We start from the raw sequence: 14,924 nt of genomic DNA on the forward strand, positions 1-14,924 counted from the left end.
GTGAACAACACTAACATTATTAACTGTAAACCAGGAATGTATATAAAAGTACAAAGAGAACATAAAAGCCTACTCAGCCTGTATCAGCAAAGCAGCAAAACCACCACACCCCCACTCCCCACCCGCTCCCAAAAAAAAGGCAGACCTACCTTGGGCCTCTTGGACCTTCCAAGTAACTGCTTCTAGGAGGATCTGGAAGCAATCCACCTGACCTCCCTGGCATGTCCTTGACTGCAGTGATTGGCTGAGATGGAGCAGCTGAAGACTCCCCAAGTCCTTGCTCAGATGAGAATGAACTGTACGGCAGAGCAGACTTGCTCAGTGGAGCTTTAGAATTCACTTGTTCAGATGGGCCAATGGCTGATTGCAATGGAGGATGGTAAGTTGAGGGTGGGGCTGAACCAAAAGACACAGGAGTGGGAAGCAGTGCTGGTCTAGGTTTCTCTGGAACTTGTGAGTTCTGAGAACTGGAGGCTGGTGGAACTGGGGCTGTTGTTAACTGAGGAGGTATCCCTTGTGGAACTCCAGGGGGAGGTATTCCTGGAGGAGGTGTGGCTGAAGATAATGGTGGGAGGGGCATAACAGGTGGAGGCGCTGTTGAAGAGAGAGACGGTGGGGGAAGAACTGGTGGCGGCCCTGCAGAAGAGAGGGAAGGCGGGGGTAGAACTGGTGGTGGCCCTGCAGAAGAGAGAGATGGAGGCATCACAGGTGGGGGCACAGAGGTTGGTAGAGAAGGTGGCATCACAGGTGGGGGCATGCCAGGTGGTGGCACTGAAGTAGGCAGGGCAGGGGGCATCACTGGTGGTGGCAATGATGGAGGCAATACCGGAGGAGGCATTGTTGGTAGAGGTGGAGGCATCTGAGAATATGGGACAAAAGGTGGCGGCATGGACATGTTCCCCATATACTGGTTCTTCATGTTCTGAAATGAAGTGACTTTCTCCTGGAGATAGGTCTGAGTGGCTTTCATATGTCCCTGCCATGTTTTCCATTGCTTCTCATACTCCTGAAGCTGATCTTTGTGAGGATAGGAATGAAGCTGTTCCTCCCACAGCTGGAACTCTCGCTCCCATTCTTGGTAGAGATGTTGAAACTGCTGCTGCTGCATCTCATAATGCCGCATCTGCATATCTACAGACATGGTCTACAAATAAAGGGATAAAAATTATTTCAAGACATTCATATAAGAAAATTAATCATAAGTTAAAATATTAATGAACCAAGGGCATTTGCAGCCTTAGGAAATTAGAACACAAGACTTTGGGAGGCTAAGGATAAGCTTGTTAAATCCTTTCCATGATGATCATTCGCCTTTCTCCCTTTGACTTATTTATATGTTATCACTGAGTTGGAAAAAATCTACCAAACACTAAAGCGAATAGCTGTCTCAGCAATAAGTATTTTTCAAGTTTTTATTACTACTATGGGTCATTTTAAATATTACTATTGAAAATGATCTGTTATAGACATATAAACATAAGTTTATACCTCACAGATACAAGACAAACAAGTATCTAAGTCACTTCATCTTTTGTGGGGCATTTGCTTAGGTTTTTTGTGGTGGTTGCTTTGATCTTGCTGGTGGATTTCTGCTTGTTACTGCAGTGCTTTTCAGGCAAAAACACAGGTTACCTTGAAGTGACATAAGAAGCCCTGGTTCTTCTTCTTTTTTTTTGGACCACTCTGCGCGGCTTACAGGACCTTAGTTCCCCAACCAGGGATTGAACCCCGCGCCCTCAGCAGTGAAAGCACAGAGTCCTAACCACTGGACCACCAGGGAATTCCTTTTTTTTTTTTTTTAAATTGAAGTATAGTTGATTTACAATATTGTGTTAGTTTCACGTGTACAGCAAAAAAAAAAACAAAAAAACCATATATGTGTGTGTGTGTGTGTGTGTGTGTGTGTGTGTATACACACACACACACACACACACACATTCTTTTTCAGATTCTTTTCCATTATAGGTTATTATAAGAGAGTGAATATAGCTCCCTGTGCTATACAGTTAAGTCCTTGTTGTTTATCTATTTTATATATAGTAGTGTGTATCTGTTAACCCCAAACTCCTAATTTATCCCTCCCCCTGCTTTCCCCTTTGATAACCATAAGTTTGTTTCTATGTCTGTGAGTCTGTAAGAAGCCCTGGTTCTTAAATCTCTTAGCAACAGTACTCTAACATCTGCCTGGGTTAACATGATCAGAAGATTCCACTATACCCGCCCTTCCCCAAGAGCATTTTCACAATACCACATTTCCAAGCCCCCAGTAATGTGACAAATAACTACTTGGGCACTCCAGACGAAACATCTGATATCTTTCCTTCTTCATACTTAAATCTCTTTCATGAGAAACAAATCCCTTTAACATCCTGGGGCAATTTCCCATGTGGCAACTGAGGAAGCACTCACCTGTATATGTGGTGGATGCTGTATAATCTGCTGGTACTGTTGTAGGATCTGCTGTAACTGAGTGTGCTTCTGCATTATTCCCTGATACTGGAAGCCAACTCGATGCTGCTGGTGCTGCTGCCAGTGTGCTGCTGCAGCCTGCAACTGTTTTAACCTGGCATCTTCTTCTGGGTCCTCAGACTAAAGATAAAAGAGAGGGTACAGTTTTTTTCTTTTTCTAAGTCATAAACAGCAACCAAATTAATAAGACACCTGAATATTTTATAAAGTATTATGTTGTAATAGTATTGTGTTATAAAGTCCAGAATCCCTGCAACTGTGAGAAAAGCTATTCTATCCTTAGATAAAATACCTAGTTCTATCTATACTGTGATCATGGATACTAATACAAAGGAATTTATAAATCCCACAGTCTTTACGAGAATAATCACCTCACTGTTCCTAAATAGGATAACCATTTCCCCAGCAGAAAGTCAATCCACAGTTACTATCCTTTTCACTATATGAGAAATTTCTTTTTTCACCTTAGTCACTTTTCACCAGCTGCCTACAGTGTAATCATCATGTTTCATTAATGTTTCCATATAAGGCTCTTGGGAGAACAATGACCTTTGGACCAACGTGAGACCTTTCCATGTGCCAGTCAGTATGCTAAGCAACAAGGATTATCACATTTAATGCTTTAATAGCTCAATAAGAAAGCTACTATTTGAATATGCCCATTTTGTAGATGAGGAAATTGAAGCATAGAATGGTTAACTAACTTGCTCAGAGTCACCACCAGCAAGTAGCAATGCCCGGGCAGTTTGACAATAAAAGCTCAATCTCTTAATTATTGCCCTGTGCTGCCAATATGAAAACACCCACACTTGCATCCCTTTAGTGCTTAGAGACACTCAATTCAGAAGAGTGTCTAATTCTTCACTCTCACTTAAACGATGAAAAAATGCCTTTTCTAAACCCGATATGGCACACGTCTGACTATCCCACAAATGAAATTTTACATGCACTTAAAAAAAAAAAAAGAAAATATATATCCATTTATATATAACAAAGGTACATATATATATGAAGCAGAAAAAAATGGAACAACTTAATAAATACCAAGTATTTAACTTCATGGTTACCTGGGGTTCCTCAGGTGGGAGAGGAGGTGGTACGTCCTCGTTAGGGGGTGGTAATGGGGGCTCCTCTGATGGAGGGGGTTCTGGTACTTGGCTGGTGGCAGGTACAGTAACTTCTTCCTTTACTGGCTCAGCTGCATCCTTTGCTACAACAGGACCTTTTTTGTGTCCCGGCAAATGCACTTTTGTCCTCTGCTGCAAACTAAGCAGGTGCTGTCGATACCAGTACTGCTGCTGTTCCTACAACAGAAACCATTTTTAAGTCAGAAAGAGAAAAACAAATATCGTATATTAACGCATATATGTGGAACCTAGAAAAATGGTACAGATGAACCGGTTTGCAGGGCAGAAACAGAGACACAGATGTAGAGAACAAACGTATGGACACCAAGGGGGGAAAGTGGCGGGGATGGTGGTGGTGGTGTGATGAATTGGGAGATTGGGATTGACATGTATACACTGATGTGTATAAAATGGATGACTAATAAGAACCTGCAGTGTAAAAAAATAAATTAAATTAAATTTAAAAATTAAAAAAAAAAAGAATTTTAATTGACAATCCTGTATATCTGCAACTTGGTTTTGACAGGGAGCTACACTTGTGTCTGTGTTCATGTATTTATATAAAATAAAAGGCAAACCTGAACTGAGAAAGGCAAATAAATAAACATGATCTTTCAATTCCTCCCCCAAATTTATATATTTAAATTAAACCATACATGTTAATTCAACATACTTCTCTATTCTCATTAAAAAAACATGCTTTTGGAGGTGAGAGTAGTCTTTCTGATAAAAGATCAGAGTAAATCTTTTCAGTATTCATAGCTATTGTTTTTAACTTGCCTTTAGTTGGTTCAGTTTTATCCACGGGGGTCTCGTGATTAATGAATATAATAAACAGTCCTACCTCTTCTCTCTGTCTTCTCTTCCCTCTTTTAAACACCTGCTGTATCATTAATCTTGCCATACCCAGGTATATATACATAAATGAAAATACACTGTGTTTTAGAATGCTTTCTATTTATTTTAAAAGTTTCACTTTGTCTTCCAAGTTATACTGTAATTTGATTTTCTGGAAGCTTATTTTGTGCTTCCACTTTCTAAAAATTACCACAGTAATAAGTTTAATGTGGAAAAAAATTAGAAGATACAGCCTATCCTGATTATTCATGGATTCTGTATTTGTGAATTTGCCAACTTGCTAAAATTTATTTCTAACTCCAAAATCAACACTCAGGGAACTTTCACAGTGATTTGTGGACACGCGTAGATGGGCAAAAAATTAGTTATCTGACTTGCACGTTCCTGTCTGAGGCAGAACACGGCCATGCTCTGCCTTTTTGTTTAGCTCTTATATTGTAAATAAGTGTTCTTTTCAAGGTCTATTTAGGGCCACATTTTTCACATTTCTGTACTTTTTGGTTGAAGATTTTGCTGTTTAAAATGGCCCCAAGCATTGTGCTGAAGTGCTGTCTAGTATTCCTAAGTGCGAGAACGCTATGATGTGCCTTAAGAAGAAAATACTTGTGTTGGATAAGCTTCTTTCAGGCATGTGTTATAGTGCTGTTGGCTGTGAGTTCAATGTTAATGAATCAACAATATACATTAAATAATTTGTTTTTAAACAGAAACACATATAAAACAAGGTTATGTATTGATTGGTTGAAGAAAATGTGACCGAAGGCCCACAGGAACCTAACCCTGCACTTCCCCCAGGAGCAATCGTTCAGTATTCACTAATTCAGTGTTCTTGACAACTTTATAAAATATAAATACCTCAAATAAAGAGACTCGACTACAAATAAGCAATAATTAAAATCAATTTTAAAAAAATCTCACCACTCAGAAGTAACTACAGGATCTTCATTATCCCAGTGTTCACTATATAATTCCCCATGGTTACAAAGTGGCATAAGGAAAAAAAAGTTGTCATAACACTAAAATATTCACTAATGAACTGCCCTATATACTTCTATAATTAACAACAGCATATAAACAAAAAGAAAAACAATAGCATACACTTCTACTACAATTATAAAGATGCAGGATCTAGCAGAAGTACTACCAGTTAACAACCAAAAATAATTTTTATAATAGGAACTGCAAAAGAGAATGACATGAATATCAAATGTTAAAAACAGCCCTTGGAAAAATGTATAAATCCCTAAAATATTTTTTCAACATATTCAAAAATGAAATAAATGATGATAATATAGTGTTGTCACACAATTTTGTCACAAAAATTAAAGTACAGAAACCTAATCTACACTTTATTCTTTATAAACTCTAAGACTCAGCTGTTCTTTATGATTTTTGAGCTTTATTTTTCAAGATTGTGTCCCAAATTAAATTTTTTACTTTTTACAATAAACTTTTGGTCCTTGTGTTAAATGGATTCATTTTACTTGCATTCACTGAGATTCATTGTCTCTGGATAACCAGGATTTCCTATATTGTTACTATTTTACTGTATATCCTCTCCAATTTTCCACATGCAAATATACATGATACTCTTTTCTCATGAAACATACTGTCTTGTTATCTGTTTTCTCATTTGCAGAAAGTAACTGTCTTGGGAGAGAGGTGTTTCATGCTTTTCTCATATCCTGTCTGGTGCTTAAACATAGTGCTGGAACACACAGTAGAGTGTCAATAAATAGTTGCTGATCAGCTAAAGACTTCCCTTCTAGGCTACTAATTTCTATGACCTGAAACTTGCTACATCCCTTTGGAAGAGTAAATTCCATCTCACTAACTCCATCCTGAAGTTTGGGTCATGACTGGGTTTTTCTCTTTTTTATTAACATACACATAATCATCAGCTCCTGAAATATAATTACTTTTACTATTCAACATGAAAAAAAAAAGAAAAAAACCAACACACTGTTCATGATAGTCAACAATTATGTGGTATTAGAACATTTTCAACTTTCTTCCATTATTGTATGAAAATACTGAAAACAGCAACAGGCTTGTTTTTTAGCTTTAAAAAATTAATAAACCCTTTCAAGTAGAAGTTAAAAGTTTCCTTTTTTTAAGTTACTTTGAAAGCATCACCAAAACATACAAAGATGCAAACTATCTTTCATAAACTAGAAGCCAGTGGCTATAGATAGGAAGATTATTCAGGTCTAGATTCCTTATCAATTTATACCCACCTTATTCTTGTGCTTTCTATCTTTGTCTTAGACCTAGTCTAAGGTTAAGAACCTTGTTAGGAGCTCAGGTACTTGTTGATTTACTAACAGTATGCACTGCAGATCAATTTCTATTTAATATGAACCCAATAAGCAGAAATCAGATCTAATTCAATCCTAGGACGAGGCTTTGGCACATTTTTAAAGCTCTGCAAATGAATAATGATGAAATCATTCAGAAATGTCCTCAGTGACCCCAGAGGAGGTTGCTTTATCTCTATTTTAAAAAGGAATAAAACCTGCCTGGACTTGCTAATGAAGCTGAAATAGTAGCCAGTTCTTCTGAATGTCCCGTTATATCAGACAACTCCATCTCATATGGGATGTTAGTTCATAGGTAGAGGAAAATCACAGTAAATGTCACACTCAAAAAGAGATTGAATAGGGCTTCCCTGGTGGCACAGTGGTTGAGAGTCCGCCTGCCAATGCAGGAGACTCGGGTTCGTGCCCCGGTCCGGGAGGATCCCACATGCCGCGGAGCGGCTGGGCCCGTGAGCCATGGCCGCTGAGCCTGCACGTCCGGAGCCTGTGCTCCGCAACGGGAGAGGCCACAATGGTGAGAGGCCCGTGTACCACAAAAAAAAAAAAAAGAGAGAGATTGAATAGAGTTAAAAAGTAAGGATGTATCTGTCATAAATACCAAAAAAGATGCTAATTAATTCAGCAAGTATTTACTGACCACTTGCTACCAGTACAGTAAGGAACTAGGTACTAAAAGATTCTCCAAGTAGGGAAATATAAAGAAGGAGGGACAGGGAGAGAGAGAGAGAGGATGAATGAATGAATGGATGAATGAATGAATGAACACATGCGTCTATGTGTGTGATGCTTTAAAGATTAATTTTGAAAGGTTGCCTTTCCTGTCCAGGTTGATTAGGATAAATGCCTGTAACATTAAATGTTCAATGTCATATCCTAAAGCAAGTGGGATGGGGAGGGGGGACTTGGTAAAATAATGAAATGGATTTCCATTTTTTAAATTTATTTAAAATATATTTATTTTCAACATTTTTGAAGTTCACACTCTATTCCAGGAATTAAGGTCCCATCTTAAAAAAAAAAACTCCTTTACTGTGCCTCTTCCTCCAGCTCCTGCCCACATACTCTCTCTCTCTCTCCCTCAGTCAAACTTCTTAAAAGAGTTGTCTATACTCACCATCCCCATTTCCTCACCTTCCATCACTCCTCAAATCAATGCAATATGGCTTCAGTCACTATGAAACTGCTCCTGCCAAGGTCAACAATAATCTACATGTCAGTAAATGCAAAAGATAACTCACAGTCTTCATCTTGCTTGACCTCTCAGCAGTAACACAGCTGACTACACCCTCCTCCTAGGAACAGTCTTCCCTTCACTTCTGTGGCACTGCACTGTCCTGATTTTCCATCTACCTATTTGGCCTTTCTTCCCATTGGTTCCCTTAGGTACTGTGGTTCTGCAGGGCTAGGCTCAATGTCCTTTAAACTTTATTCTTACTCTACACACACTCCTCAGGAGACCTCATCTATTTCTGTGCCTTCAAATACCATTTTTATGCCGATGACTCACAAGTCTATGTCTCCCAGATCTCACTTCTAGACTCCAGACCTGTATCTAACTTCTAACTGGACATCTCCATTTAGAATCTTATGTCTCAAGGATCTTAAACTCAGTAAGTCTAAAACTTAACTCATCATTTTCCCTTCCTCCCCAGACCTGTTCTTCCCCCTCCTGTAGGTTATTAGTATATGGAACCACCATCCACCCAGTTTCCTATCCCAGAAACCCAGGAATCGTCCTTGATGCCTCCCTCTCCACTACTACTCAATCTCCAACTGGATTCTAGCACCAAAATATTTCTCCAGTCTTTCCACTTCTCTCCATCTCCTCCATCACCATCCAAGGCCAAGCCACTACTAACTCTTGCCTGGATCACTCTATTCACTATTCTCTCTAAATCACTCTTGCTCCTTTCGATTCCACTCTCCCCAAAGCAGTGTGAACTTCCAAACAAGCCAATCTGTCACATTTGCCTATATAAAATCCTTCAATGGCTTCCTACTGCCCTTAGGATAAAGTCTTCATAGGTCCTCCCTGGCCTGGTTTGTACCTTCAGTAAGCCCTACTGAACTTAATTCTTTGAACTCGTATCTGGTTATTTCCTACCCATTCTTCAGGTTTCATTTAAATATTACTTGCAAAGGGAGGTCTCTTCAATTAGGTGAGAGCTCCCAGCTATATTCAATCATTTGAAAAATATTTATTCTTCACCTACTATGTGCTAGACTCTGAGCAAGGCCCTGTGAATACAATGGTGAGCTTAAAAAAGCTCACCTTTTCCTAATCCTTATGGAATGGTCTAGTGATATTTTCTATTTTATAATTCCACAGCACCTTACACGTCTTCAATTACTTTTTAAATGTCTTTTCCCCGCATTGGAACAAGTGAATGAGGGCAGGTACCTTGTCTATTTTGTTCACCATTTCATCTCCAGTACTAAGCACAGTTCTTGGCACACAGTTGTTACTCAATATATATTTAAGTATTAGATAGTGACTAAAAACTCTAATCAAAGTCAACAGCTTTACCTAAATAAGTTTTAAGAATAAAAGAATAAATCACAGTTCATTAAAAAAAAGACCAGTATGCATTTTAACTAGCCAGTCCTTTAAAACACACAGAAGAGTTAATTCTTCAAAAATGACACATTCCATTATATCATCACTTTACTCTGAAAACTAGAAATTAAATGGAAGAATATCAAGCACTTATCCTGTCTTTTCTATGCTAACTGTATGTCCAATCAAACAGCCCTAGTTCATGAGTGAAAGTTTTTCTTTACAGAATTCCTTATGGTAAATATAGAAGAAACAGCAGAAAAAAAAAATCACCATATTGCAACCTCTAACAAAGAAATAATTTACTCAAGCAAAGACCATCAACGGATGAACCACTAGATGAAATATTAGATTGAAGATTGATGGGAAGCTTTACAGCAGAGAAACCAGTCACCCCCCCCTTGATCAATCTTGGCACCACTAACTATGGGACAGCCAGGCATTGAGTGACTCCTGATGGGATGCAAATGAAGTACACAGCACTTCCTAGGTTACGAAGTACACTTGCCAAAAGAAAGGTGAACTTAAATCTAAGAAGGTTGCACAGTTAATGCCTAGTTTACAAAAAAAAACATGGGAGAGAGAGGAACAAGTCAAATGACACCAACGAGACAGCAGACAAATCCAGGACATGGGACATTCTACAGGATAACTAACACAGATTTTTCAACAAGCTCAATGGCAAGGGTAGAGAAACAGAATAGGAGAGACTGACCTAAATCAGGGATTCTCAAGTGAGAGTGATTTTGCCCCACAGGGGATATTTGGCAATATCTGGAAACATTTTTGGTAGTCACAACTGGGGGCTGCTACTGGTATCTAGCAGGTAGAGGCCAGAGTTGCTGCTAAACATCCTACAATGCACAAGACAGCCGCACAACAGAATTATTCTGCCCCAAAATGTTTATATTGAATCCCAATTTGAACAAACCATCAAAACTTTATTAAGTCCATGGGGGAATTTTAACATGGATAATATCAAGGAATTATTTTTATTAGTATGATGAGGCAATAGGGGAAATCTGAAGAGATCTGGTATTAGATGATAGAAACCTGTTAATTTTGTTAGGTGTTATAACGTGTTTACCTTAGAAAAAGTCCTTTAAAAAAAAATGTCTAAGAATGTAGGAAGGAAATGATGTGAGATCTAAGATTCATTTAAAAATATTTCAGCAAGAACAACAGTAAAGGGGCTTCCCTGGTGGCGCAATGGTTGAGAGTCCGCCTGCCGATGCAGGGGACACGGGTTCGTGCCCCGGTCCGGGAAGATCCCACATGCCGTGGAGCAGCTGGGCCCGTGAGCCATGGCCGCTGAGCCTGTGCGTCCGGAGCCTGTGCTGCGCAACGGTAGAGGCCACAACAGTGAGAGGCCCGCGTACCACAAAAAAACAAAACAAAACAAAACAAAACAAACAAACAAACAAAAAGAACAACAGTAAAGGCCTAGGTGAAGCATACATGGCAAAATCTCGATAGCTGTTGAATCTGAGTGATGGGTATATGGGGAGAATCATACCATTTTCTCTACTTTTGTGCATGTTTAAAATCTTTCACCATAAAAAAATTTTTAATGAAATATTCCAAAAATAAAATATGAATCAACAAAGAAGGGTTAATTGTCAGAGACTGGCACTGGCATGAAGAAAATGTTTACCACCTAATACACCAAAGTATCCTAAGTCTAGAACACGACAACGCTTGTATCTTATTCAACAAAACTTTGTGGAGAGCTGACAAATTGGCAAGACACTGGCCTAGGTGCTACAGGGGATAAAAAGGTAAGTGAGGCAGTCCCTGTCTGCAAGGGACTTAAGATTTGAAGAACAGAACCAAACCACACAGGTAAGCTGAAGCACGGCTTCATAGAGACCCTGATATTTGAGATGTGCCTCGAAAGCAATACAACTGTAAGGGGGGAGAGAGGGTTGAGGAAGTTGGGATGAATTCTAGAGAGAGGTAAAAAAAACCTAAAGAGGCTTAGCAAGGGCCTTCTTGATCTGGCCCATTCCCACCTCTCAAATCTCATCTTCCACCACTTTCTTTACGGCTCTCATCAAAGAATTTGAGGCACTGAATAGTCAAAGCACTAAAAGAAGTTCACTATAGACAAGGGTACAAAGGCAGAAAAACGAAAACAGTGTTCGTGCTAAATATTCATATTAAGGACCGGTCTGATTCCCGCCCCCCATCCCCCACTACCAAAAAACAATTCATTTGTCTAAGAGGCCAGAAAAAGTCCAGTAGAGATGAGGATATAAATGTCATATTTTGGCTTGGACTAACTCTGAGAGTGCTGGACAACAAAAGCACTGGAAATCTCAGAGTGGGGTGGTAAAGGGGGCAAAAATTCCATCTCTATTATAATGGAGGAATCTGGAGAAATAACCTGATGGGATAGTACTAATTTGGTGTAAGCTAACAGAATCTCTCATTCTACTGTTTTACCCCAGCATCTCAAGTGTTTTCTCCTGATGATGTGCCAAGCACCACATCTTGCTTACTTAAAACAACCTGTTTTCAGCTTGGTGCTTTGTGACCACCTAGAGGAGTGGGATAGGGAGGGAAGAGATATGGGAACATATGTATATGTATAACTGATTCACTTTGTTATAAAGCAGAAACTAGCACACCATTGTAAAGCAATTATACTCCAATAAAGATGCAAAAAAAACAAAAAAAAACAACCTGTTTCTCTTCTTAATTTCTAATGCCAAACCACTGTAAAATTAGAATAATATCTTTTGGAAATCTTTATATGTAAATCTGAGCTTGTAGATTAAAAGATTCTCTTTTTTCATGAGGGAATCTAGGTAGATTACTAATTGCTAAAAGTGTCTATTTTAAGAAACCAAAACAAATTATTTCTTCCACTTTAATTTTATCTTCTTTCTCAAGACAGGAATTCATTTATTACTGCTACCCTATCAATCTTTGACAGGGAAGCATCACTTGAAAGAGAAGTTTAGAAGATTGGCTCTCTCATGAATGAAGAGATGTCACCACCATTTTTTTAAAACTTGGCTGAATTCCAAGGCTGTTACTGTGGAGTAAATGGTAACAACAATGCAATGCAGCAAATTGGTCATGTCTTAAAACTATCTTTAAGTGATGTGAGAACAGGATGTATGGGTCAGTTCCTTAAATGACCAACAGATTCCCAAAAAGGTCAAATATGTAGACTTCCCTAGGTATTGCATATATATCTATAAACATAATTAGGATGTTCCTGATTAGAACAAGATTTCCACCCTTCATTTGCTGAGACTTCTTAATTCAGGAAGCTGACAGCTATCAGTGGCCCTTAATTTTCTTTTAAAGAAACTAACTGGTCATAAGATTCATATGCATTTCAGGTGTCAGCCCTTTGAGAAGCTTCTTTTTTATGCTGCCCCTAAAATAGAATTTTAGTTTAAGTTACAATTAAACAACAACAACAAAAAAGCCCTTTGCAACAGCAATAAAACCTAGAAGCATGATCAAAGGAAACCAAGGAATACATCTGAGAAGTAACTCTTGAGCCACCCCATCACTCTGGTGTCTAGAAATATCTTCAAACACTGTTCTTTTAATAATCCACATTTAGCTAATTGAAAAGCTGGGATGTCAGACCTTTGACTTTTATGGACTACCCTGGAGTGTAAATTAGCCAGTTATCGTGTGTTGGAATTAGGCTAAGCCCTGGGTAAAGCACCCAGGCCTGCTCACTTAGGGCCCTCTAGGTGAGAGGCGCAGCTTGGGCAGATGTTTTCTTACCTGTGGAGTCATCGTAGAGGGATCTGGCTCAGGGGCAGCTTGCTGCTGTTCAGCACTCTTGTTCTTGGACCCGCTCTCCAAAGGCTCTTGCTGGACAGTTGTCTTATTCCCAGAAGGGGCGGACGGCGGTGGCGGAGCTAGCAGCTGGGATTTAGAATGGCCTTGGGAGGGGCGGGAAGGAGATGCCTGAGAAGAGGGCAAGTAGGACTGGGAATGGCTCAAATAGGACTGCGAGGAAGAGGAAGAGGAAGAATAAGATGGGGTGGGCGCCAGGTAGGACTGGGAAGGTGGGGACTGAGAAGGGGACGGCTGAGCGGGAGGCAGGTAGGGCTGAGACGAGGCCGGGGGGTAGTACGAGGGTGGTGGCTGAGGTGGAGGCATGTAAGATTGAGACGGGGGCATGTAAGACCCTGGCGGTACTGGGGGAGATTCAGGGGGAGAATCCAGCTCCATGGGAACCAAACCAGGAGGCCCGTCTCGTTGGTGGTGGAGCATCTGGTGTTTGTACTGCTGCTGCTTCTGATAGCTGAGAGCCGGCCCAGGTGGCGGGGGCATCGGCGGCGGCGGTGGCTGCCAGTCCCCGTAGCCGCCCCCCGGCATCACCGGCGGGGGCGGCAGGGGGGGCGGAGGAAGGTGATGGGGCTGGAGCACGCACTGCATTTGCTTCTGGTGCATCTGCTGCAGCTGCTGGAGCTGCGCCAGGTGCTGCTCGCGGAAGCTCATGAAGCCAGAAGAGGAGGGGGCCGCGGGAGTCGTCGAGCTCGAGTACCCGGGCCCCGGCGAGGCCTCAGGAAGCGCCACCGGCGGTGGCGGCGGGACCGGCGGCGGCGGATAGTGGCTGCTCCCGCCATACCGGCCCCAATTCGGGTACATATCGGAGAAGAAGGCGCAGCGCTCGTCCCGGCGTCGTTACGCGTCGCAACCGACCTCCAGGAGCTGCGGCGGCGACGGCGACAGCCGGAACTCGCGGCGCCTACAGGCCCCGGAGCGTGTAAACGGAGCGCGCCAGTGCGCCGGCGCTACCGAGCTGCGCCCGCGACCGGGAAGGTGGGGACGGTACCGGGGCGATTACGCCTGCGCAGTAGCCACCGAGAGGAGAACAAAGGCAAGATAGAGCGGCCCTTTGCTTGGCGACTCTCGGTTGCCACCTTCCTTCCGGTTCGGATAATGTTGGGGCGAGCTGAATGTTCCTATATAGCCAAGGAACCATAGAGTCTCACAGCTGAGAGCGGTGGTAGAGATCCTATCGCTCTACGGGTTCGCTTTTGAATGGAAAAAAAAAAAAAGGTTCCATTCACAATAGCAACAACAACAAAAAACCATGAAGCAGGTAGGAATATCACTAATAAGAAATATGCAGAATCTATATAAAGGAAACTACAGAACTATACAGACTCATATCCGAGTGGAATAAAATTAGACTTGAAATAATGGAGAGGTTTACCATGGTTCTGAATGAAAAGAGGAAAAATTATGAAGATGTCAGTTCTTCTCAAATTAAGTGAATAGACTTAATTCAATTCTAACAGAAAGTCCAATTAGGAACAAATCTGTAAAGATGTATTCTGAAGACAGAATGTAAGAGTACATCAATTCCTGCAGGTATTGTAAAAGGGAAGAAAGGGAATTCTTTAGAATAATTCAATGCAGAAGACTTTATGTTGGAGAATATCAGTCAAAGGAAAGATAGCAAAAGCCAGATAACAAAATTGTCTAGGGAGGACCAGATTGGATTTAGAAAATAATCCAATCTCATGTAATACTAAACATGAACCCATTTGGCTTGAGAGAATCACTGAAAAACAAAGCTGATACACACTGAATTCTGAAAACAAAACAAAA

At 40.8% G+C, this 14,924-nt stretch overlaps 1 protein-coding gene across 6 annotated transcripts in view; it reads right to left on the minus strand.

The window, feature by feature from the left end:
• YLPM1 (YLP motif containing 1) overlaps nucleotides 1–14,119 on the minus strand; it is a 66,515-nt gene extending 52,396 nt beyond the window's left edge. For 3 of the 6 annotated variants that reach the window (XM_067730118.1, XM_067730108.1, XM_067730105.1), the window contains exons 1-4: nucleotides 13,083–14,117; nucleotides 3,537–3,773; nucleotides 2,410–2,589; nucleotides 150–1,144 (exon numbers count right to left, since the gene is read on the minus strand). In XM_067730118.1, the coding sequence (XP_067586219.1) occupies nucleotides 150–1,144; nucleotides 2,410–2,589; nucleotides 3,537–3,773; nucleotides 13,083–13,955 (2,285 nt within the window). In that variant the 5' untranslated portion in view covers nucleotides 13,956–14,117. Of the gene's footprint in view, nucleotides 1–149; nucleotides 1,145–2,409; nucleotides 2,590–3,536; nucleotides 3,774–13,082 lie in introns of all 6 variants that reach the window. The other 3 variants (XR_010941807.1, XR_010941809.1, XM_067730114.1) reach the window with 2 other exon arrangements.
• Between the last annotated feature and the right edge of the window lie 805 nt (nucleotides 14,120–14,924).

The sequence above is a fragment of the Pseudorca crassidens genome, chromosome 1 (genome assembly GCF_039906515.1).
Source record: "Pseudorca crassidens isolate mPseCra1 chromosome 1, mPseCra1.hap1, whole genome shotgun sequence".
Lineage (NCBI taxonomy): Eukaryota > Metazoa > Chordata > Mammalia > Artiodactyla > Delphinidae > Pseudorca > Pseudorca crassidens.